This window comes from Carcharodon carcharias, chromosome 12, assembly GCF_017639515.1.
Source record: "Carcharodon carcharias isolate sCarCar2 chromosome 12, sCarCar2.pri, whole genome shotgun sequence".
Taxonomy (NCBI): domain Eukaryota; kingdom Metazoa; phylum Chordata; class Chondrichthyes; order Lamniformes; family Lamnidae; genus Carcharodon; species Carcharodon carcharias.
Genome location: NC_054478.1, coordinates 103,256,076 through 103,280,097, shown reverse-complemented (window position 1 = coordinate 103,280,097; position 24,022 = coordinate 103,256,076). Strand labels below are relative to the sequence as shown.

General features: G+C 40.5%; 1 protein-coding gene across 6 annotated transcripts in view; it reads right to left on the bottom strand.

The window, feature by feature from the left end:
- slc39a10 (solute carrier family 39 member 10) overlaps positions 1-24,022 on the bottom strand; it is a 119,234-nt gene that overhangs the window by 48,842 nt on the left and 46,370 nt on the right. For 5 of the 6 annotated variants that reach the window (XM_041200174.1, XM_041200175.1, XM_041200171.1 and 2 more), the window contains exons 4-6: positions 16,613-16,797; positions 15,226-15,441; positions 5,605-5,728 (exon numbers count right to left, since the gene is read on the bottom strand). In XM_041200174.1, coding sequence (XP_041056108.1) covers positions 5,605-5,728; positions 15,226-15,441; positions 16,613-16,797 — 525 coding nt within the window. The remainder of the gene's footprint in view (positions 1-5,604; positions 5,729-15,225; positions 15,442-16,612; positions 16,798-24,022) is intronic. The other variant, XM_041200173.1, reaches the window with a different exon arrangement.

The following is a 24,022-nucleotide window of genomic DNA, read 5'->3' as shown; positions in this document are numbered from 1 at the left end:
GCAGTAGTTGGTGATGATTTCTGCTTTTACCATTTACACCTCCTCCAGACACACCTTCTGCATCTTTACTGTTCCTACTAACATTCCCTTTTGCCTTGTACCATCATCCCCTTTTGTTATTTAATCTCTCCTGCTTTCAACCTTAAAACAAACCTTCCCTTTTGTTCTTCTCCCATCTATGTACTTGCTTAAAACTTATTACATCAATAAAATTTTCCACATTTTCTAATGAGGGGTCATCGTCTGAAAATTAACTTTGTTCCTCTCTTCACATATGCTGCAAGACCTGCTGAACATTTCCAGCATTTTCCTGTTTGATTTCATTAGATATATATTTGTTTTGTACAATAATGCCCGCTGACAATTTTAAAGAAGTGACTGAGATGCTCAGTGCCAGTTTTAAATCATGCTCATCTGATTCCCTATTACAAGAACTCAGGAGACAGAACTTCCAATAATCCTGGTGCTGACTAGGGAGAGGTTGCAACAGCAAGGCAAAAAGAGCAGAGTACAGAGGAGAATAAGACTTCAGCACACAAATGGAAAAGGATTGAGCATGAAAAATTGTAAGAGCTTGCGATGGTGGTGTTGTTTACATGAAGACAACAGCAAATTCAGTATTCAGGTCAAGTGGGATTAGAAGTTGGGAGAAATGTGGATCAAAGTTAAGAAAAAAACACTGGCGGGAAAGGGAAAGAGGGGATAGGTCCTGCTTTGGGGAAGTAAGAGCCAGAAAACTGGGAGAAGGAAGGTATGAGGTGAACATAAAAGAGGATGAGTACAAGAAGCAAAGTCATGGAAACTACCTTAATAGGGAGGGATATCCCAGCTTTTTGGGAATAGGGGTGGAGGAAAGAGGGAGGTTGTGATGAACTAAATATTTCCTCCCCTAAGGACCAAAATTGTTTGAGGGGATACACCTCCTAGGGCTTGAAAAATCAAGAAAAGGGAAAAGGAGTGGAGAGGTATAAGATGGTGAAAGAGCAAGATAAAGTAAGGTGATGGAAGAGGGGAGAGGGCAAGAGAATAAGAGAGCTAATTAAGAGAAATTCAAATTAGCAGAGTAAATGGGATTGAGGGATTGATCACTGATTGTGGCAGGAGAAATACAGCCAATTTGGGAGAGTAAGTCCTGTGAATGGGAAATATAGTCAGGTGATAGATGGAGATTTTGCTCATGGGGGTTGTGGGAAGGATTATAGGGTTCCGCAATGGGTTTACAATGTTACAGGTCAAAATCCTTCTCAGTAGGGATTAAAAAAAAGTGGTTAAGTGCATTCCTAAGGCAATTCATTACACATGAATGGAGTGTGGAATTATAGCAGAGATTTTTATTGACAAATGTGGAGAGAGGAAGGGTAGGTGCTTGGATGTTATTCACTGGAGAATGGAAATGCTTACCAAAGAGAATGATAGGTCTGTTACTTTTAATCAGTACCTGAAACATTAACTCTGTTGTTCTTTGCACAGATGCTGACAATCTGAATATTTTCTGTTTTTATTAAAGATTATAGGTTTGATTTTTTTGGTTCTGTTATAGGTAGTCAAAGAGCCCTTAGTAGTGTAATCAACTGGTCACATAACACTATGTTTATAGCACCAACTACATTTGCAGTTCTTTGGGACTTCAGATCATTCACCATTTTGGATTTGTATGCTTGAATTTGATTATAATTTCTTTAAAGAGGTTAGCAGGTTGTAGAGGAGAGTAACTATGTAGACTTTTGTCTACTTGGACTTTCAGAAAGCCTTTATTAAAGTTACGTCATAATAGGTTCCTTGACAAGATAGAATTTATCGGGATTAGTGGTCAGCCGAATTTGTTTTATTAATTCAGGGGATGTGACCTTCGCTGGCTGGGCCAGCATTTATTGCCCATTCCTAGTTGCTCTTGAGAAAGTGGTGGTGAGCTGCCTTCTTGAACTGCTGCAGTCCATATGGTGTAGGTGCATCCACAGTGCTGTTAGGAAGGGAGCTCCAGGATTTTGACCCAGTGACAGTGAAGGAACGACAATATATTTCCATGTCAGGTTGGTGAGTGGCTTGGAGGAGAACTTGCAGGTGGTATGTTCCCGTGTACCTGCTGCCCTTGCCTTTCTAGATGGCAGTGGTTGTGGAAGGTGCTATCTAAGGAGCCTTGGTGAATTCCTGCAGTGCATCTTGTAAATGGTACATGCTGCTGCGACCGTGAGTCAATGGTGGAGGGAGTGAATGTTCGTGGATGTGGTGCCAATCAAGTGGGCTGCTTTGTCCTGGATGGTATCAAGCTTCTTGAGTGTTGTGGGAGCTGCACCATCTAGACAAGAGGGGAGTATTCCATCATAATCCTGACTTGTGCCTTGTAGATGGTAGACAGGTTTTGGGGAGTCAGGAGGTGAGTTACTCATCGCAGGATTCCTAGCCTCTGACATGCTCTTGTAGCCACAGTATTTATATGGCTAGTCCAGTTCAGTTTCTGGTCAATGGTAACCCCCAGGATGTTGATAGTGAAGGATTCAGTGATGGTAATGCCATTGAACGTCAAGAGGCGATAGTTAGATTCTGTCTTGTTGGTGATGGTCGTTGCCTGGCACTTGTGTGGAGCAAATGTTACATGTTACATGTTACTCGTCAGCCGAAACCTGGATAATATCCAGGTCTTGCTGCATTTGGACATGGACTGCTTTAGTATCGGAGGAGTCGCGAATGGTGCTGAACATTGTGCAATCATCAGCAAACATCCCCAATCCTGACCTTATGAAGGAAGGTCATTGATGAAACAGCTGAAGATGGTTGGGCCCAGGACACTACCCTGAGGAACTCCTGCAGTGATGTCCTGGAGCTGAGATGACTGATCTCCAACAACCATAACCATCTTCCTTTGTGCTAAGTATGACTCTAACCAGTGGAGAGTTTTCCCACTGTTTCCCATCGATTCCTGTTTTGCTAGGGCTCCTTGATGCCACACTCGGTCAAACGTGGCCTTGATGTCAAGGACAGTCACTCTCACCTTGGGAGGTCAGCTCTTTTGTCCATGTTTGAACCGAGGGTATAATGAGGTCAGGAGTTGAGTGGCCCTGGCAGAACCCAAACTGGGCATCAGTGAGCAGGTTATTGCTAAGCAAGTGCCGCTTGTTAGCATTGTTGAAAACTTGTTCCATTACTTTACTGATGATCGAGAATAGGCTGATGGGGCGGTAATTGGCTGCATTTGATTTGTCCTGCTTTTCATGCACAGGGAGTACCTGGGCAATTTTTCACATTACTGGGTAGAAGCCAGTGTTGTAGCTGTACTGGAATAGCTCGACTAGGGGCACGGCAAGTTCTGGAGCACAAGTCTTCAGTACTATTGCTGGAATATTGTCAGGGTCCATAGTCTTTGCACTATTCAGTGCCCACAGGGAGAAAGCTGTAGTCAATGAATTTGGATACCTGTTACCAGTACTGTCCCACAGGGATTGGTATTAAGACTCTTGCTATTTACCATTTGTATTAATAATTTGGACAAACTTGTTGGGGGAATGATCCACGGGTTTGGGAATGATACCAAGAGGTATGAGCGTGCTGAGATTGGAGAAGATGCTTGACTACTGTAAGCAGATATTGATGTTGTGGAAGAATGCGTCCATGTTAGGAAAATGATACTTAACTTGGCAAGATAAAGTGGGTAGATTGAATGCCAAACAAACTTACACCCTACACGAACTGAACAAAAGTTAAATGGTTAAAGAAAGAGATCTGGGTATTTTGGTGCAAGATTCTCCAATGAGCAATGCCCCAAAGCTACAGCTAAAGCAAGCAGGATTCTAGGTTATATTCATAAGGCAATTCACTAAAATAAAGCACTCCATTTTGTCCTTGTAGAAGACCTTGGTTAATCCCCAATTAGAATACGATCTTCACGTTTCAGCCTTGTGATATTCAAGGGAATAGGTTAAGAAGGATCAGGGAAAATGCTTATAAGTTACAAAGGGCAGAACTATTTTGGATGTTCTTTTCCCAGAGAACATTGGAGCTGTGGAACAGATTGCCAGCTTCTGCAGTGACTGCTGATTTATTGCATTCCGTTAAGAGAGAGTTGGACCTGCTTCTGGCTGGGATGGAAATCACCTCAGTGCATAATTTAAATATAAATGATGATCCATGTGATCTTTCAGACTAGTTTTTGATGGCCTAAAACAGTCAGTGAGTTGGCCTAGGTCTTCACCTCTCCCAGGAAATTACATAGCTCTGACTGAATACTGACTCTCTTTATTGTGATACACTTGACATCACAACTATATGGGAGAGGCTAGATGGATCAGCAGGTCCTTTCCTTTCTGTCACTTTTGTACACTTGTACAAGTGATTGATTGTCTGAGTTCAGGGTGTTTGTTATGACTGAGTACAATTTTAGATACCTTTCCTGGATTGACAATCCATCGTGACATGAATAGAAACGGATGAAAGTGTGCATCTTTACTGTGACAACAATTAACCACCATAAGGCATCAAAGGCCTCTGTTGGGGTAAGATGCAGAATGGAGACCTGTATAAGTCACAGCAGTGTCAAATCTTGAGCCAGGTGTTAGTAAATACCTGTGGGCAGAATTTTCTGAATAGTAGGATTTCCTACCCCGTCACCTGATGAGTTGGTGGGGAACAAATTCCAGCCAATGCCTGCTGCCCTGTAGCCATTTAACTCTCCGGTAAACGTTAATTGGCTGGAGGCAGGATTTCTGCCCCTCATGGGGCAAAGTTCCACCTCAGAGACAGCTGCCGGCAGCTCCAAGGTCCCAGCATGCTATCAGAAGCAGTGGCCACTTCTGGGACTACAGCAGTCTCCAGATTCTAAATCCTGGAGCCCAATAAGTATATGGATCTCGTAGTAAGGACGAGAGGGGAGGCCCAGGTCGGTGGGGATCGTGTTGGCGAGGCCAGGCGGAGAGGAAGCATCCGGGGTGAGGGGCTTCTGATCTCTAAAGGGGACCAAGTAATGGAGACGCCACCACCCCCCTCCTTTCCCACCCAAGGCCAGAGTAGTGTAATCTGCCAGGCTTCTTACTCATCCCGGAACTTCTTCTGCCGGCTGAAAAATGCCCCTTAAGAGTCAATAATTTGCCACTTCAGCACCTCAATTGGGGTGTGAATGGGTGAGCCACTCTAGGCCTCGCCTGCACCTCCTTAAGATTGTGGACAGGTCAGGGTCAAGCGGAAAATCCACCTGGGGAACTTTATGACACCCCCCCGCCAGCAAACTCGCCGGTGGGAGTCTGTAAAATTCTGTCCTGTGTGGGGGGATGGGGGCCTGATACAATTGAGGAGTCTGAAGTACAGGGTTCAGGAGCTCCCCCCCACGGTGATAAACTTGTATCTTTATCACAAAAAATCCGTTTATCAGGTGTTCCATGCTTGACATCTACTATAGATCGTTATACATCGTCTTGACCATCAGCTTTCAAGCAGCAAAGGAAAACAAACAAAAATGGATTACTAACATCTTCATTTTACAAATAGGTATCACACTTCTACATCTTACGTTTCATTAAGAAACGTATTTGTGTATTAGCTGAAAACACATTGTGAGGTTATTATACATCTCAAAAGCTTCACCTATCATTGTACTGAGCATATAGCTATACTTACCAGACATGGTCTTAAGGTCAAGCCATTCACCCTCTGATCTACGGTTCAATTGGTGGTCTGATAATTTTCGTCCCACTGCTGCCTCTCCGCTCAGAACTTTCTGCTTGAGCCACTTCTTCTTGCCCTGGTAATTCAATTTTACATATAACACATTGCAAAAGGTTTTTCAAAATACTAAACTCTCATCTTCTATTCAGTAACAGCTAAATAGAATTAAAAGTTTACCGTTGATAATTTTTGCATGACAAATAATTGAGCTAGCCAATAAGACAAATTAAGTGACTGAAATAAAGGGAGTTGGCTGTTCATGAGAACTTCTGATAACACATTAAATCAATTAAGGATCGCCATGTTATGTAAATATTGCATGAAACAGAAGTGGAAGCTTTACAAGCCAAATACAATTAAGGTTCCTTATATTTTGTAATATTTTCATTTTTGAAAATTGATAACTTAATAGCACTGGTGAAAACATTGATCATAAATACAAATGGTATAGGGAAAGTATTATAGCCCAATTTGGCAATAGAAGTAATAAGGTTATCAGCGCTCACTGTTATTAAAGTGCAACTTGGGCTGTAACATGTACCATCTGCAAATGCACAGTTAAACACAGAAACTAGGAAATAGCTGTCTGAAGTCCTATTCTCCAGAAGCACTGTTAGAACAATTTCTTGCTGAGACACTTAGCATTGAAACACAGAACGGTGTGAGGTTGTCATAGGAAAGCCAGCATGGATAGGTTAAAGGCAAATTGTATTTAACTAAACTTGTCTGAGTTTATTTGCTAAGGGTAATGTGGGTTATGGTGACTATGGACTTACAAAAGGCATTTGATGAAGTGATAGCCAAACTTTGACATAGGGAGACGCTGACCTATAGCTTAACTAAGAGGATGGTTTTAAGGAATATCTTAAGTGGTTAGTGAGCAGTTTAGGATGGGAACTTGACAGTTTGGGGTCTAGGCAACTGAACACAACTAATAGTCTGTAGTGGTGACAAATATTGCCAGCCATGTTAATGCCCAAGGAATAAAACAGGATAGTACCAGTATGGATACGAAAGTTGGCTAAATGACAGGAAACAAATTGGGCTGCATTTTAAGCTACTCCGCAGATGTGTTTGAAGGCCGGGGGGGGCAGGGAGGAGGGGTAGACAACGGAGAGGAGGAGGTTCGTAAGATCCAGCAGGTGACCTTCTTGCCATCAACTCGCCCATCCTGACCTGTCTGCAATTTTATGGGGGTGCTGGGGGCTCACCTGCTGTTGGACCTATTGAGGCCCATAGGTGGTCATTAAAGGGCCTCATTCCATCGCTGCTATTTTACAGGCAGTGGTACAGAGGCTCATACCATGAGAGAAGCCTAGCAGCTATGGCTGCTCGAGCTGGTGTTGAGCAAGGTGGTGTGGCAGGAATTACCTTATTTCAGGGCCCCCTAGGTCCATTGGATGCACCCCACCCTCCCCACCAAAGGTCAGTGCCCCCTTTAACCTTTCCCCTTGGTCTCCTGAACCTAGCCACCAACATCCCCCCCGCCGCTGAGACCCCCAACTTACCTGTGCTCCTCACCATTGGGGATTGCCTGCAGTCCCAGATGTGACCAGCACTCCCGTGACTCTTCTGGAACTACAGAACTGCTGGTGAATCCAATTGGTTGGCAGCTCTAAGGCAGTACTTCCTCCTGAGAAAAGGGCGGAAGGCTTGCCTTAAGGCAATCAACATTGCTCCCAGCATTAAATTGCTGCTGGGCAGTTGTTCGACTTTTAAGCCACAGAGGGATGGGTTGGGGCCTAGGGCACTCCTTAAAATTCAGCTCAGGAATCATTGTAAATGGCTGTATTTTAGACTAGAGTGGGTTCCCCGGGGGTTGGTATTAGGACTACTGCTTCTCTTGATATATATTAATGACCTAGGCTTGGAAGTACAGAGTGCACTTTCAAAATTTGCAGATGACACAAAACTTTGAAGAATTGTGAAGAGAATAGTGATCGACTTTAGAAGGACAATGACAGTTTGGTGTAATAGATAGACACATAGCAGATAAAACTGAATGCAGGGAAGTGTGGAAAGATATATTTTGGAAGGAAGAACAAGGAGAGGCTATATAAATTAAAGGGCATGATTCCAAAGACGGTGCAGGAACAGAGATCTGGGTATATATACTGTAGATGTTGACATCAAAGTCTACCTTTAAAAATTCTTCCAAAAATGGGGTTGACTTATACGTCGAGTATAAAAGGTGAACCTGCTTTAAGACACTTCGCAAAATCTAGAAACGGTCTAGTATTTCCTTCTATAGCTTGGTGTTAAATTTTTTCTGATAATGTTCCTGCGAAGTTCCTTGGGGCATTTTACTCCATTAACAACACTATATAAATGCAAACACTCGAGTGTGGAACTGTTCCATTCTGAATTTTAACCAATCGTTGTATTAGAAAAGGGGTTTTGTTTTATAATTTATTCCTTAAATTAATAAAGTTCTTAAAAAGGTACCTCAGAGAACAGGAATAGCACCTAAACACAGACTTAAGAGAGTACAGTCTTCACCACTTGAAACCTCCATACTTGAAACAGTAGTTGATTACGGCAGCAAAAAATGTGACAACCATTATTTATTGGCATAGTCAATTTCAAAGTTGCCTGTTAGAACGTCTTAGGTTCTCTGTTTTGTAATAGCGACAGCAGTGCTCACTAGCTGTGCTTATTTATTTTGCACCGAATGCTAGAACATACGAGTATATATGAATAAGGAGCAGCAGTAAGCCACTCTGCCCCTCGAGCCTGCTCTGCCATTCAATAAGTTCACGGCTGATCTGGTTGTAACCTCCTGCATACCCACAATAACCTTTCACCCCTTAGCCTATCAAGAATCTGTCTAGCTCTGCCTTAAAAATATTCAAAGACTTTGCTTCCACCAACTTTTGAGAAGAGTTTCAAAGACCCCCCCTCAGAAAAGTTTCTCCTCATCTCGGTCTTAAATGAGCGACACATTTTTAAACAGTGACCGCTAGTTTTAGATTCTTTCACAAGAGGAACCATCCTCTCCACATCCACCCTGTCAAGGCCCCTCAGGATCTTATATGTTTCTATCAAGTCACCTCTTACTCTTCTAAACACCTGTGGATATAAACCTAGCTTGTCCAACCTATCTTCATAAGGCAACCAACCCAATCCTGGTAGTAGTCTAGTAAGCCTTCTCTGAACTGCTTCCAACACATTTACATCCTTCCTTAAATAAGGAGGCCAATACTGCACAACCAGTACTTCAGATGTGGTCTCATCAGTGCCTTGTACAGCTGAAGGATAACCTCCCTACTTTTGTATTCAATTCCCCTCGCAATAAACAATAACATTCTAGTAGCTTTCCTAATTATTTGCCATACCTGCAAACTAGCCTTTTGTGATTCATCTGCTAGAGACCCAGATCCCTCTATCTCAGAGCTCTGCAATCTCTCACCTTTTAGTAAATATGCTTATTTTTATTCTTCCTACCATGATGGATGATTTCACATTTGCCCACATTACACTCCATTACCAGGTTTTCGTCCACTCACTTAACCTATGTCCCTTTGCAGCCTCCTAAGGTCCTCTTCACAACTTACTTTCTTACCTAACTTTCTGTCATCAGCATATTAAGCAACCATACCTTCAGTCCCTTCATCCAAGTCATTTATATAAATTGTAAAAAGTTGAGGCCCCAACACTGATCCCTGTGGCACACCACTCGTTACTTCCTGCCAACCAGAAAAAGACATTTAGACCTACTGTTTCCTTTTAGCTAGCCAATCTCCTATCCATGCCAATATGTTACCTCTACATCATGAGCTGTAATATTCTGCAATAACCTTTGATGTGGCACCTTATCAAATGCCTTCCAGAAATCTAAGTACAGTACATCTACTCATAATTGCCCTAATTTAAGTTTAAAATACTAGTCTTGAACTCTTCGCTCCCTCATACTGAATGTAACATTCAATCATATTATGATCACTGTTACCTAGGGGTACTTTCACAATGAGGTTATAAGTTAATCGTATCTCGTTGCACAGGACCAAGTCTAGTATAACCTGCTCTCTAGCTGCCTCCAGAATGTGCTGTTCTAAGAAATTATTCCTAAAACCTTCTTTAAACCCATCTACACTACCTTTACCTGTCTGATTTAATGTAGTTTAAAATACCCCATGATTATTGATGTACCTTTCTGACAAGCACCCATTATCTCTTCCTTTATACTGTCCTACCGTGTAGTTATCATTTTGAGGCCTGTACACCAATCCCACAAGTGACTTCTTGCTTTTATCATTTCTCATCTCAACCCAAAGCGCTTCTACATCCTGGTTTCCTGAACTTAGGTGATCCCCCTTTAATGGGCTAAAAGCATCATTAATTAACAGAGCCACCAACACCTTTTCCTAGCTTCCTGTCCTTCCTAAATGTCACCCATCAATATTCAGATCCCAATCTATGTCATCCTATAGCCATTTCTCTGTAATGATAATCAGATCATACTTATTTATTTCCATTTGCACTATTAGTTCATCTGTTTTGTTTCAAATGCTATGTGCCTTTAGTTTTGTCCTTTTATTATTGTATTGTCTAGCCTTATCTGCTGATTTACTCTTAGATGTGTATTCTCTGTCCCTTCAAATCGCAGTCTGTTTATCATTTCTCATACTGGTACCTTTCTCTCCGCTCTTTTGGTTTACCACAGCTTCCCAAATCTGATCCCTTGCTCCCACTATTTAGTTTTAAACCCTCTTTACTTCCCTATTTATGTGGCTTGCTAGAGCACCTACTATCACAACATTTCTTTTTGCTCCCCCCACTTGAATGGCTTCCTGCACCACAGCGTGATGGTCAGTCAGCTCATCCACCCTGCAGCACCACCCCACCTCCCCCCATCCGAACAATCTGAAAGAACCTCAAAGCCATTGGACAATTGCAGAAATTCACACTCCTGCCCTCTGTGTCCCCTCACCTCCCTCAGCTGCAGTCACACCTGTCTGTCTGTTACCGCCTTCCAAATCAGAAGATCCTATCCTAAGGGGTGTGACTGCCTCCTGGTACAAAGCATCCAGGTAACTTTCCCCCTCCCGGATATGTCGCAATGCCTGCAGCTCTGCCACCAGTTCAATGACTCTGAGCCAAAGCTCCTCAAGCGGCAGACACTTACTACAGAAGTGTTTGCCCTGGAGCACACCGGTATCCAGGAGCTCCCGCATACTGCAACCATGACACATCACCTGTCCTGCCATCCTTGTGCTTTCATTAACTACTTAATTATTTCATTAATAGAATACATTTATAAGATAAATAATTGAACCTTACCATAAATTTCTGTAGCATTTTAAACCTTGGCAAGAGAATAGACCTTACCCACTCACCAGATATTCACCAAACAGCTAGCTTCTTCCCCAAAATAGAGCAAGAACCAATTCTTACAGGGTGAAAAGATTAGAAAAAGTGAAGGGCCACCTGCCTCCCCTCCTCGGTTAATTCTCTCAACTCACCAAACTTTCAGCATTCCACTGAAGTCGCAGTCAGTCAGAAAAAGCATAAGTACCTGATTAGTATTCAATTACCTTTAGTGTATTTTAAACCCTTTGCTAAATAGTGTATAGTTACAGCTTGTAAATGTACTGCAGTTCAGATAAAGATGGTCAGCACCACTGCACAAGAATCTCTGTCACCAACTCCGGCAACTTTCAGCAAAGCTTGGGCTGGTGCCATTTAAGCTTTGTAATCCTGCGTCTCAACCAGCTTTTTAAGAATTTTGGAACATATTGCTACGTGCAGCTCACTGGCTAACACGTGTTTTGTCCCCTGTTGCAACTTGAAAAACTCTCAAGTAAAAAAAAAGGGCAGCTTTGACTGTCACTGACATGAGAAACTGGATGAGAAGCCTGAATGTTCTCCTCCAGGATGATGCATCAGTCTGCTATTGTCTGCTAATGCCGGGAGAAAACGCATTGCTCTCAGTGAGATTCTTGTAATTGTTTCTGGATAAATAAATTCTCAAAGTGGAGTCTGTGGATAAACTCTTCTTCTGATATTGTGTGTTTCAGCTCCAGCATGTTCTCCTCAATGATTATGTATTTCTTACTCCTTTTCCTCTGTCTCAGCCCACGATTGGGTTGCAAGAATTATTCCTATGCATCTGAGCACTTACCCTCCTGAAGGCAAAGAATAAATTCTGGCAATAATTTGCAGATAACTAGTCTATTACATTCAATACTGAAGTTACAGAAAGTTCCACATAAATCAACTAGGATTTTCAGAAAAAGTACTACAGGCACTTGGTCCTTTAAGCCAGGCTCTCAACTGCCGTTTTCAGGTCCAATAAGAATTATAGGATCCCAATTTGCAAACATTAGTGGCCCCACTGTGGGTGGCAGTCGAAGGTGAAGACCCTTAGATAATGGCACTGACTGTACAGATGACAAAAAGGCGGTCTTTCCCTACTACTTTCAGGGTGCCAATAATGACCTATTTCTAACAGGCAGGACGCCTCAAAATTAACTCCATACTTTCTTCCTATTAAACTATCCCTTGTAAGTAAATAAATTTTTTACACAATCATCGATTCTTTGAAATGTCACAACAATCAAACATCATCTATAATGGTTATATTTTCCCTTGTGTCATCCTTTTTTTAGCTCCACCAATATAGCACTGAAGAAAAATGCAGATAAAATATTGGATGTATATTTTCCCCATCCTCCCCAGAGTACTCTGGTTAGTATGAAAATGACAAGTGAAATTAGTTAGCTGCCCAACATAATGTATTTGGATATTGGAATTGATGCAGGGAGGGAATGGAGAACGAAGGCTTGGGAGGACAAGTTAGCTCTAGTTGTTAGTGCTTATATTTCAGCAAGTAATTACAAATCAGCATTAGTAATTAACTGCCTTCTCATTAGTAACTAGCACCTGGTAACTACATGAGGAACCTAAAAGCTGATTGTCTATAATTATTTTTATTCTTTCATGGAATGCGAGTGTCACTAGTGAGAATAACATTTGTTGCTCATCCCTGGTGATGAGCGGCTGGTGCTCATCCCTGGTGGTGAGCCGCCTTCTTAAACCGCATCAGTCCATTTGGTATAGGTACACCTACAGTGTTGTCACGAAGGGAGCTCCAGGATTTTAACCCCATGACAGTAAAAAGTTAAGATGGCATGTCACTGGTAGACAAACTTGCAAGTGGTGATGTTCCCATGTGTCCACTGCCTTTGTGTTCCTAGATAGAGGAGGTTGCAGGTTTGGAAAGTGCTATCAAAGAAACTTTGGTGAGTTGCTTCAAGTGCATCTTGTATATCATACAGACTGTTGCCAAGTGGTGGATGGAGTGAATGTTTATGGTAGTGGATGTAATGCGATCAAGTGGGCTGCTTTGTCCTGGATTGTGACAAGCTCCTTACATGATGTTGGAACCACACTAATCCAAAGTATTCCATCATACTCCTGACTTGTGCCTTGTAGATAATGGACAGGCTTTGGTGAGTCAGGACGTGAGTTACTCACTGCAGAACTCCCAGCTTCTGACCTGCTTTTGTAACTACAATATTTATACGACTATCCAGTCAAGTTTCTGGTCAATGGTAACCCCTAGGATGTAGATGGTGGGGGATTCAGTGATGGCAATGCTGTTGAATGTCAAGGGAAAGTTGTTTATATTTTATGGTGTGAATATTTACCACTTTTCAGTCAAAGCCTGAATGTTGTCCGGGTTTTGTTGCATATGGACAGAGACTGCTACAAACAACAGTACAGAAGCAGTACATTCATGGTTCATGAACACATCTCATGTTATTGGCATGTGGGGAAGACTTTCACAACCGATCTCCTGTTGATAATTATTCATCACTCCAAGTGCAGATTAGACCATGTGCTGGGAAAATGGGGACTTGCGAGACTTATCAAGCACAGCAGGAGACTTAAAGAGTTTCAGTCATGCCTTAAAGGTGACAACTGTATTTTGTACTGTTTCAAAATACACAACAGAATTGGAATTTGGTGTGTAGCACAGGTGGCAGAGATAAAGAGATAAAGAGGCAGCAAGTATGGTAACTCTCTTTGCAGAGAGAGTCACAGAGGTAATGGTGAGGGAGGTGCAACAAAGAAATGTTCCCACTTTTGGGTCAGAGGGACAAACCTAGAAATCTGGTGATAGTGTAGGTGAACACAGTTTTAAATGTCAGGAGGTCATCTAACACACGCAGAAAGTTTTAACATGTTGAAGAAATCTGTAAGTGTTCATTCTATTTGCTTCCTTTAATTGCATTGGTAGACATGGCTCCACGTACATTTTCATTTCAACTAACTACATTCTTACCTTTGGGTGCAAGTCAGCTAAATTTCCACATGAGAAATTCAACCACTAAAGATTTACAACGTTATAATGCATGCATAAAGAATTATGACTGGATGGAAAATCATGGTCTGTTTGTGCATTATTTTTCAATATATGCTACTGTTGTGTGAAGCCCTATGCAGGAAATATATAAGTGGAAAATTTATCTAATTGTGAAGATTTAGGAATCCATCAGTCTTTCTCAGTTGCCAACATTACTCAACTTTGAAGTCCTCTTCTCGATCTCCTAATTTCAGAAACTCCATTAGCAGGACATCAATTCTGTCCCATCTGCCATCATTGCTTCAAACATGAACTATGACTCCTGGTTGCATCCCTTTCAGGTCCCGGAGATTTGTCAGATATTAGTCCCTCAAGTTTCTCCAGTACTGTTTCTCTGCTGATATTAATTTATTTGTTCTTTTTAGCACCTAGATTACCCTCTACTTCAGTTAGACAACTTGTATCTTTTACTGTAAAGACAGAAAATATTTGTTCAATTTCTCTGCTATTTCCTCATTCCCCATTATAATTTTACCTGTCTCTGCTTCTAAGGGGCCAACATTTACTTTAGCCACTCTCTTCCTTTTTATATACTTGTAAGAGCTCTTACAATCTTTTATATCCCTAGCTAGTTTGCACTCATTCTACTTTTTCCCTTTTTATCAACATTTTGGTGGGCTTTTTCTGGTTTCTAAAATATTCACAATCCTCAGACTTGCTACTATTTTTTGCAACCTTATAGGCCCTTCTTTTAATCTAATACTATCCTTAATTTCCCGAGCAAGCCAGGGATGGATCGTCCTTGCTGAGGTTTTGTTCTTCAATGGAATGTATTTTTGTTGAACATTTTGAATTGTTTCTTTAAATGTTTCCCGCTGTTTATTTATGACCATACCTTTTTGTCTATTTACCCAATCAACCTTAGCCAGTTCTCCCCTCATACCTATGTAATTGGCTTTGTTTAAATTGAAGGTTCTTTTTTGTGATTAGAGTATATCACTTTCAAACTTAACATGGAATATCATACTGTATAACAGGTATCAACTACAATTTACATTAACATGGTTATAACCAAATCACAGTTTAGTTTCTGAATTGGTTACTTCGGGTAAGGTAATTCCTTTTAGCTGCAAGATCAGCTGGAAGTAATACTCCAGCATGATCTGTTTCATACAGCCCTACTGAAATTTAAGACAACTCTAGAATTTAAGGATTGGAAAGAAAACATTGAATTGCTGGCAATGGTGCACATATTTTGAACTCACCGTTCTGGCTCTGTGGTCTCGGAATATGCCAATACAGTGCTCAATGATGAAAAGAAGGTAGATACCACCCAGAGCTGTAAGTCCTTTCCACAATCCGTTATAGACTGTAAGGAGATCTTCAGAGATTTCATGATTTCCATGAGTATGATTATGGTCATGATCATGGTGATGATCGTGGTTATGGTCATGATGACTATGATCATGGTTACCTTGTGACTATTTTTGCAAAAAAAGATAAATAGTAATAAAGCACACATTTCAGACTTTAGTTCCAATAGATCTGGAACAATTCAAACACATGAACATAAGCATTAACCATAATCTAACACAAACTGCTTTTGTTACATATTAGTACAAAAATAAAGTATAATAAAATGGATCAATGTCTCAAATTTTCCAATGACTGGTATTGGAATGATTTTTAAAATCACATCACAAAATCTTTCAAATTTTGGTCATGTTTATAAAGGAATTGTGGATGTAAGGTTACCTACTGACCAATCAAAATAAGAAGCTCATGATCTACATGCTTCAGCATAAGAAACACAAAGCAAAGGGAAAAAAACGACAGCACTGCAATTTCTCAGAGAAACAAAACTGAGGTAGAGGTTGGCAAAAAAAAAATGAATGTAGGAAATAAGACTGCTCCATCTGTGTTAAAAAAGATGAGGCATTACTGCCACCAATAGATGCATTTCATTAATTTTTTACTCTAAAATGAACAGCAACAAAATTCTTTTGAGCTTTACAAGAATCAAAAGGAGTCAGACCAAATTGGTCAAAACCAAATTCAAATCGCAAAACTAAAGTGTTGCATTTTCTAGAATCCTTCATGTACTTGAAAACTTCAGGTGTTCCTATACAGGGGAATGAAAGGCAGAAGAAATGACATGATTTCAAAGCATCTCTGATTCAGTGTCATTTGTAAATACGATGGAGCATGATATCCCAGTGGGTTGAAATTATGACCTCAGCACCAGTGAATGAAGCACTTCTACTTGGCATTGTCAGCTTGCCTTCAAAGAGGAGACTTTCTTGGATGTTACTAATATAGTGATCAGCTCCCAGGGGTTAGGCAAGTTTATCCAATCAATTCAGTAAAACACACCAAGAAAGCCCCAAATCCAATCCAGTTTGTTTAGCAGCAGGAATGCTAAAAAAATGACCTGTGCTTCCAATTGGAGAAGGAAAATCTGCTTTGAATAAAGTCAAAGAATGTATAAAGTGAGGTGAAAATAAACTGCGGTGAAGATAAACTGCATTAAAAACAATCCTCAAAAGCTACTTGGTGAATGGAATACTATGATCATTCAAAAAAAAATCTCAATGCCAGAGCAACAGGACCCACAGCACAAACTATATTCTCATTAAATCAAATTATACTTACATGTGGCATAAGATGCAGTAATGCATCACCACTGAGTGTCCCCACTGCCAGAGCCACTAGGAATGTTAGAAGATACTTGAAGCACACTTGATTGATGATAGGTACAAGGACGACACCCAGAACTGACAACAAGCTTATAATGGTAATTGAGAGCAGTCCCCAAATCCAAACTGTGTAAGAAACAACTGATTCAGAAGAATATATTCGGTTACCACAAAACCATCAAAATAAGATTAAGACAGTTGACAATGATACGCTTAAGAATCTTTATATAATTAAATTGTCATAATTCTATTCTTGCAGTTTCATTCACATGGGGAAGCAGTAACAAATTTAGATATTCAGTTTTGTACTGCTTGTTCAGTTTTCCAAGTTTCCATTCACATCAAGTAGAATAATAGCCTCGATAATATCAAGATTTTCTGTTCCATTACACATCATTCCAACCAAGTCATATCAGAAATTATTTTATTTTAAAATATCTGAAATGTGCTATAACAATGTATGAAATATCTTAGGATATGATCTGTATTCTACTTCTGTTACTGATTGTTTGAGATTTCAATGCCACTGATGTTCATCAGATTGGCCTTCTTGTAGGAAATAAATAATCTCCAAATTCATTATGCATCCTCTAATTGCTTCCTTAGATTGGAGCACCCGAATGACTGTACCCTATTCGAACAGCATCCAAGTTTTAAGGTATCAGCTTTGGCTCAATGCTAAAAGGGCCAAGAAATACTGAAATTGACATTGAAACTCAGGTGGCAGCCCAAAAAAATACATTACTAATCAGCTTCCCTTCTGTAACTTGATCACGCCACAATGTGAAGAAGTAGATGCTTTTCCATTTGTCTGGGACATCCAATAATAACCCGAAAATGTTTTAGTGTTGTTTTCAAAATTATTAGTGACTTTAATAACGTTTTAAGTATTTAGTTCTGCAAAATAAGAATGCTGCCGAGGATACAGGTTCATCAGCTAGACTATTGTGACAATCACAATGCAAAGATTGTGCACAATAATTCATTCTGGTCTCACATGCTTGGCTTCCAATCTTGGATTTGAAATGTGGCCTCTGGTTCAGGCTCTAATTCCTTCAGCAACCCAATGGATATTAAAATTAAGGTTTTCGCAATACACTTCAGAGTAACAGCAGAAAGGTTTACCATATAAAAATGTTTTTAAATGTATTTAAACAAATGTATTTGTTTAAGCTTGTTGTATTTTTTTCAGAACACTCAGAATTTAATTCATTAATTTTGGATCACATATAATCATGAGTTTCCCAGTACCAGCTCTTAAAAAGTTTCCAAAATAGGCTTTTCCAACTTTGGTCCAATTATGGTGTATTCTGCATGCATCCTAACAGTTTCCAATGGTTTCAAAATGAGCTTGTATCAATTCTTTATACTTTGACTTAAAATTTAGTAAATGTTTAGTAGATGGCACTGTCTATTTTAAAATGAAAAACAATTGTTGATCAGACAAAAATGACCTTTTTTTGGCTGTGCCGACTAAAAGCAGTCTGATAGCCTACGTTGGCATTATTTCAAGTCAAGATATATCCACCAAATCTTTGAGTTTAATGATCATGTGATGGTGTGTCTCTTAATATTTAACTTATAAATTTTTGTGTACATAATTTCAATTTTTTTTCCAGACAATCTGCTTTTTCAAACTATATGGCACACTGTCACAGTCAGCATATGCACTGGGTTAATTTGGTATTATATTAAATGCAGAACAAAGAAAGTGTACAGAAATGAAGAAGGAGAAACAAAGATCTCTCATCATCCCTCCTCTAAATGACAAAAACAAAATCAATACACCTGAAAGTGAAGTGAGCAAGTATTGACCTACATTGCTATTTCACGCAACAATGGATACATTATCTGAGATATCGTGCATGAATTTATTTACCATCTTTAAATAACTAGTCATTAATTACATTCAGTTTTTCATTTTTAAATTATCTGCCACATGACCCCTGCAAGATTGGATGTGGACAACCTGTGCTTTCAGCTAGAGTGCCGAAACTTCCTGGTAAGCCGTTCAATCCTGGTATAACTGCTCGAGAGGTAAGCAGTTTTCTTTTCATGACGGGCTCTGTCCTGATCAGCCAAGCTGGGAGACTGGGCATTAAAATCACCTGGATCTCCTTCAGCAACATGTTGGCATTTCCTGACTTGCCAGAACAATCTGTGCCATTTAAATCGGACCCTTTCCAATCTTCAGATGTCTTTAGTACACTTATCCACTTCCTAAGCTGTTATTCATAAAAAGTGCTCTTTAGATTAAAAAAATATGCAACTTTTCTAATTATTGTGGCTCAAGGCGTTCACAAGAGCAGTTTTCTGCGCTATTTAAGCATTTTAATTAGAAGGAAATACTTAGCAGCCTTAAAAAAATCCCTTGATAATTACAGCAGCGGTCAGTTTTAAGGCAGAAATTTAGCTCCGCCCACAAACTACACTATCTTCTGCTGCAAAGAGCTGATAACTAGCTTCTTTATTATAGTCTTTCTACTGAGTTAATGAGCTATTACAGCAATACAATCAGTGTGGGAGTAATGGTCAGAATGAGTCTACCTTTCTTAATGATGAGTTGATCTTAAAAAAATAATATAGCAGCTGTGCACTCCTATGGATTTCAGGAGGAATTTAAAAAGCTATGTTGTAGGTATTTCAAGGACAGTTAAACCAAAGTTACTTGGAACTCAAAGGTCATATAACCAAAAGAATTTTCATTTTTTACAACAATATCACCATTAATCACCATTCTGGAAAGCTAATTGGACTAAATCAAAGAAATATCTGATTGCCCCTGATGTTTAACTTCATTAAGCAATCGAGTAAGTTCATCAAGTAATCTAGCACAAAGACAGAGCTCATCACCGAGTGCAGCAGTGAATGTTAACTTGGGAATTTGGTGAGTAAAGGAATTTTCAGGTTAAATTTAAGGGTTAGTTTCTTTCTAAATCTAGTCTAGTTTGCATTTAGAATTTAGTTACAATTTCCTGTTAAAGTTAAGTTTCTTCCAGCCTTAGTCATGGATAAACAAGTTCCCTACAGGAGGTGCAGCTGCAGTTAATTAATTAGGTTTCTCTAGTTTCTCTAGCCAGCAGTGCTGATCTCTGTAGAATATCAGCTAGTATAGGTGGTCTTGCTAAGTGCACAAAGTAAGCCAGCGTGAAGACAGCAGCTCATCAGAGTGTAGCTTGTCAGAGTGTGAACTTGGGAACTAGATGGGAACAGAAATTTAGTGCAGTGAGGGAAGTAGGTAAGTGACTACTTGGTGAGTATTTTGCTCATTTATCTTCCAAGCCTTGGGTAAACCAGCAGTAATTGAAAAGTTTTATTCATAGTAGCAACGTTTACTAGCAGCAGTAAAACTCACTGGGAGTAGTGGGGTTCATTAATTAAGAAAATAATAATAAATTAATCAATGCGAGAATTCCTGGACACCTATGTGATCCAGGGCAAATGGGTCTGTAGCGTCAGCAGCTTGAGGAGCCTTGGCTCTGAGTCACTGAACTGGAGGCTGAGTTCCAGACACTGCACTGTATCAGGGAGGGGGAAAGTTACCTGGACATTGTTCCAGGAGGCTGTCACACCTCTCATGTTAGGGTCTTCTCATTTGGCCAGTGGTCAACGACAGGAGGATGTGACCAACAATGAGGCAGGTAAGGAGGCTGAGAATCACAAGAATCAGAATCTCACAGTGCAGAAGAGGCCCTTTGGCACATTGAATCTGCGCCGACATGTGAGAAACACCTGACCTATCGACCTAATCCCATTTACCAGCATTTGGCCCATAGCCTTGAATGTTATGACGTGCCAAGTGCTCATCCAGGTACTTCTTAAAGGACGTGAGGCAACCCGCCTCCACCACCCTCCCAGGCAGTGCATTCCAGACCGTCACTCCCCTCTGGGTAAAAAGGTTTTTCCTCAAATCCCCCCCTAAACCTCCTGCCCCTCACGTTGAACTTAAGCCTCTTTGTGACTGACTCTTGAACTAAGGGGAACAGCTGCTCCCTATCCACCCAGTCCATGGCCCTCATAATCTTGTACACCTCGATCAGGTCACCCCTCAGTTATTTCTGCTCCAACGAAAACAACCCATGTGTATCCAACGTCTCTTCATAACTTAAATGTTTCATCCCAGGCAACATCCTGGTGAATCTCCTCTGCACCCCCTCTAATGCAATCACATCCTTCCTATAATGTAGCGACCAGAACTGCACACCGTACTCCAGCTGTGGCCTCACTAAGGTTCTATACAACTCCAACATGATCTCCCTACTTTTGTAAATCTGTGCCTCGATTGATAAAGTCAAGTGTCCCATATGCCTTTTTCACCACCCCACTGACATGCCCTTCCGTCTTCAGAGATCTATGGACGCACACCCCAAGGTCCTTTTTGTTCTTAGAACATCCTAGTGTCATGCCATTCATTGAATACTTCCTTGTCAAATTACTCCTTCCAAAGTGTAGCACCTCACACTTTTCAGGGTTAAATTCCATCTACCACTCATCTGTCCATTTGACCATCCCATCTACATCTTCCTGTAGCACAAGACACTCAACCTCACTGTTAACCACCCAGCTAATCTTTGTGTCATCCGCAAACTTACCAATCCTACTCCCTGCATAGTCATCTATGTCGTTTATATAAATGACAATAGGGGACCGAAACGGATCCCTCTGGTACACCAGTGGACACTGGCTTCCAGTCACTAAAGCATCCTTCTGTTATCACCTTCTGTCTCCTACAACAAGAAGGTGGAAGTGGAGAAATTGCAGCTTTTGTAATCGTCCAACAGGTCTGAAGTTCTTACATCTTGTGGGGATGAAAGTTGGGGCTGCAGGGTGAATGAGTGAACAGACCATGGCACTGTGGTACAGGAATCCATTCAAGTGAGGTGAGTTAACAGGAATGTAGAGGTAGTAGGCTACAGTATGGTCAGGGGGATTGACACAGATCCTTGCAGTCAAGAGCAATCGTCCACATGGCTGTATTGCCTGACGATGCCAGGATTCGGAATATCTGCTTGGGGCTGGGGAGGAACCTGCTGTGGGAGGAGTGGAACCAGTTGTCATGGTCCACATAGGTAACAACGACATAGATGGAATAGAAAGAGGTTCTGCTTAGGAATTATGAGCAGCTAGGGGCTAAATTAAAAGCAGAACCTCAAAAGGTAACAATCTCTAGATTATTACCTGGGTCACGATGAAATTTGGCATAGGGTAAACAAGATTAAAGAGATGAATGTGTGGCTCAAAGACTGTTGTGGGAGAAATGGGTTTTGATTTATGGTGCACTGGCACCATTACAGAGGAAAGTGGGAACTGTACTGTTGGGGCAGTTGGACAGGCTAGGCTTGTATCCACTGGAACTTAGAACAGTATGAGGTAACTTGATCAAAACATATAAAATCCTGAGGGGTCTTTAAAGGGTGGATATGGAAAGGATGTTTCCTCTTGTGGAAAAATCTAGAACTAGGTGTCACAGCTTAAAAATAAGGGATCGCCCATTTAAGACAGAGATAAGGAGAAATTATTTCTCTCAGATGGTGGCAAATCTTTGGAACTCTTCCCCAAAAGGAAGCGAAGTCTTTGAATATTTTTAAAGGTAGATCTAGATAGATTCTTGCTAAGCAAGGCGGGGGTGGGGGGGGGGGGTGGTGGTTGGTGGTGGTGAAGGGTTATTGGGAGTAGGTGGGAATGTGAGTTAAGGTTATATAATTGGATCAGCCATGATAATTACAGAAAAAAAAAGTTTTTTGCCAAAGCTTTTCATCTTACACTCATCAGCTCAATTTGCAAGAAAATACCAATATCAGGGGAAACAACATATTTAGTGCTGCTTGGTTGACAAGTGGACTCTGGTAGAGGCGTTGCCATGGAAAATACACCAATTGATGGCAACTAACAGTTAACTGCCAAGCATTAATAATAATAATAATAAAAACAAAAAAAAAACTGCGGATGCTGGAAATCCAAAACAAAAACAAAAACAGAATTACCTGGAAAAACTGCCAAGCATTGTTTGAAATTTAAACCAGGCAGCTTGACTCTGATTGATTAAGATATTGCCCTAGGGAGTGAACCAGTGAATGGCTTTCACTTATTTTGTTCACCTGAAAAAGGTGCAATGTATGTACATGCTCTTTCTGTCTACAAAGAACAGGGCCCTGTGTATTAATATATGTAGCTTTCAGCACATGTAAACATGCCACACTGCGAGCCTGACTGGCAGTCTTAACTTGCTTGTCAGTACAATTGTTAGCACACTGAAGATTATTTAGCAAATGTTGTCCAATCGCAGAAGACATCTAATGTTGGACATTGTGTTTTGAGTTTTGCAAGCATGGGCTGGCTGGGTCTGTACCTTGCCCAACAGTGGGAGGGACATGTTGTTTGATACAATCCACCAGTCTTTGGGACTTATGGCCTACAAATACATACCTAGTATCTGTTATAACATGGCAGATTAGATGCCAGGTGGACCAAATCCATGAGGAAAACTTGGCCGCACTATCACAACTGTTTTGCAATTTATATTTATTACGAGATGCGTGCACTGAGTTCAGAGGTAATAAGTCCACCAAGATCTTTAGAGATTTTTTTAAAAGTTAAATTAAAACATTTATTAACAAAATAAAAGATGTTGAGCACATATACAAGACTACAATTATTTGTATAATGCAACTCCTAAAATTCCTAATTAACCCGATCCCCAGTTACACTCCCTTTTAAGGCAACAGTCTGAAATAGTTTTCAGATCTAAAACAGACTCGACAAGTTAACACAATACCCTGGAGAGTGGAATTCCAAATGGCTTTTCTCCAGCTTCAGTTCCATTAGATAGCAGACTTATGCACAAAGGCTGGAGGCTTCATTAAGGCTTTTCACACACTCCTGTTAGATCTTACATGGCCTTCTCCTGACACACAGCCTTTCATTCTCCTTTACATATGTTTCTCTTTTTTTAAAAGTGTAAATTATATTGCTCCATACGTCTTTAAAACTGTATCTCCCTCATAATATAAAAACTTTGATGGTGCCAAAATTGCCAGTAACCTTTGGGAAAAATAAACACATTCCTTAGCCTTGCTTATCTGACTAGTTGTGAACAGACTGAGATCCCTTTGAAATCTAAATATCCCTTCAGTCATCTAAAAATGCAATTCCCTTCACAACTTACATGCTAAGCCAGCATCCATGTTTACTCATTAGCATGTCAAACACCTAGCTTCTTTAGATGAGTTAAAGCTTGCAGTCTGCTTGACTACAAATGTAATTAAATCATACACAGACAGACCCAACTATACATAGCCCCATATATCAGAAAAATATTATGAAAATTATTATACTTCCATGACATATCACACTGGCACTGAAATTC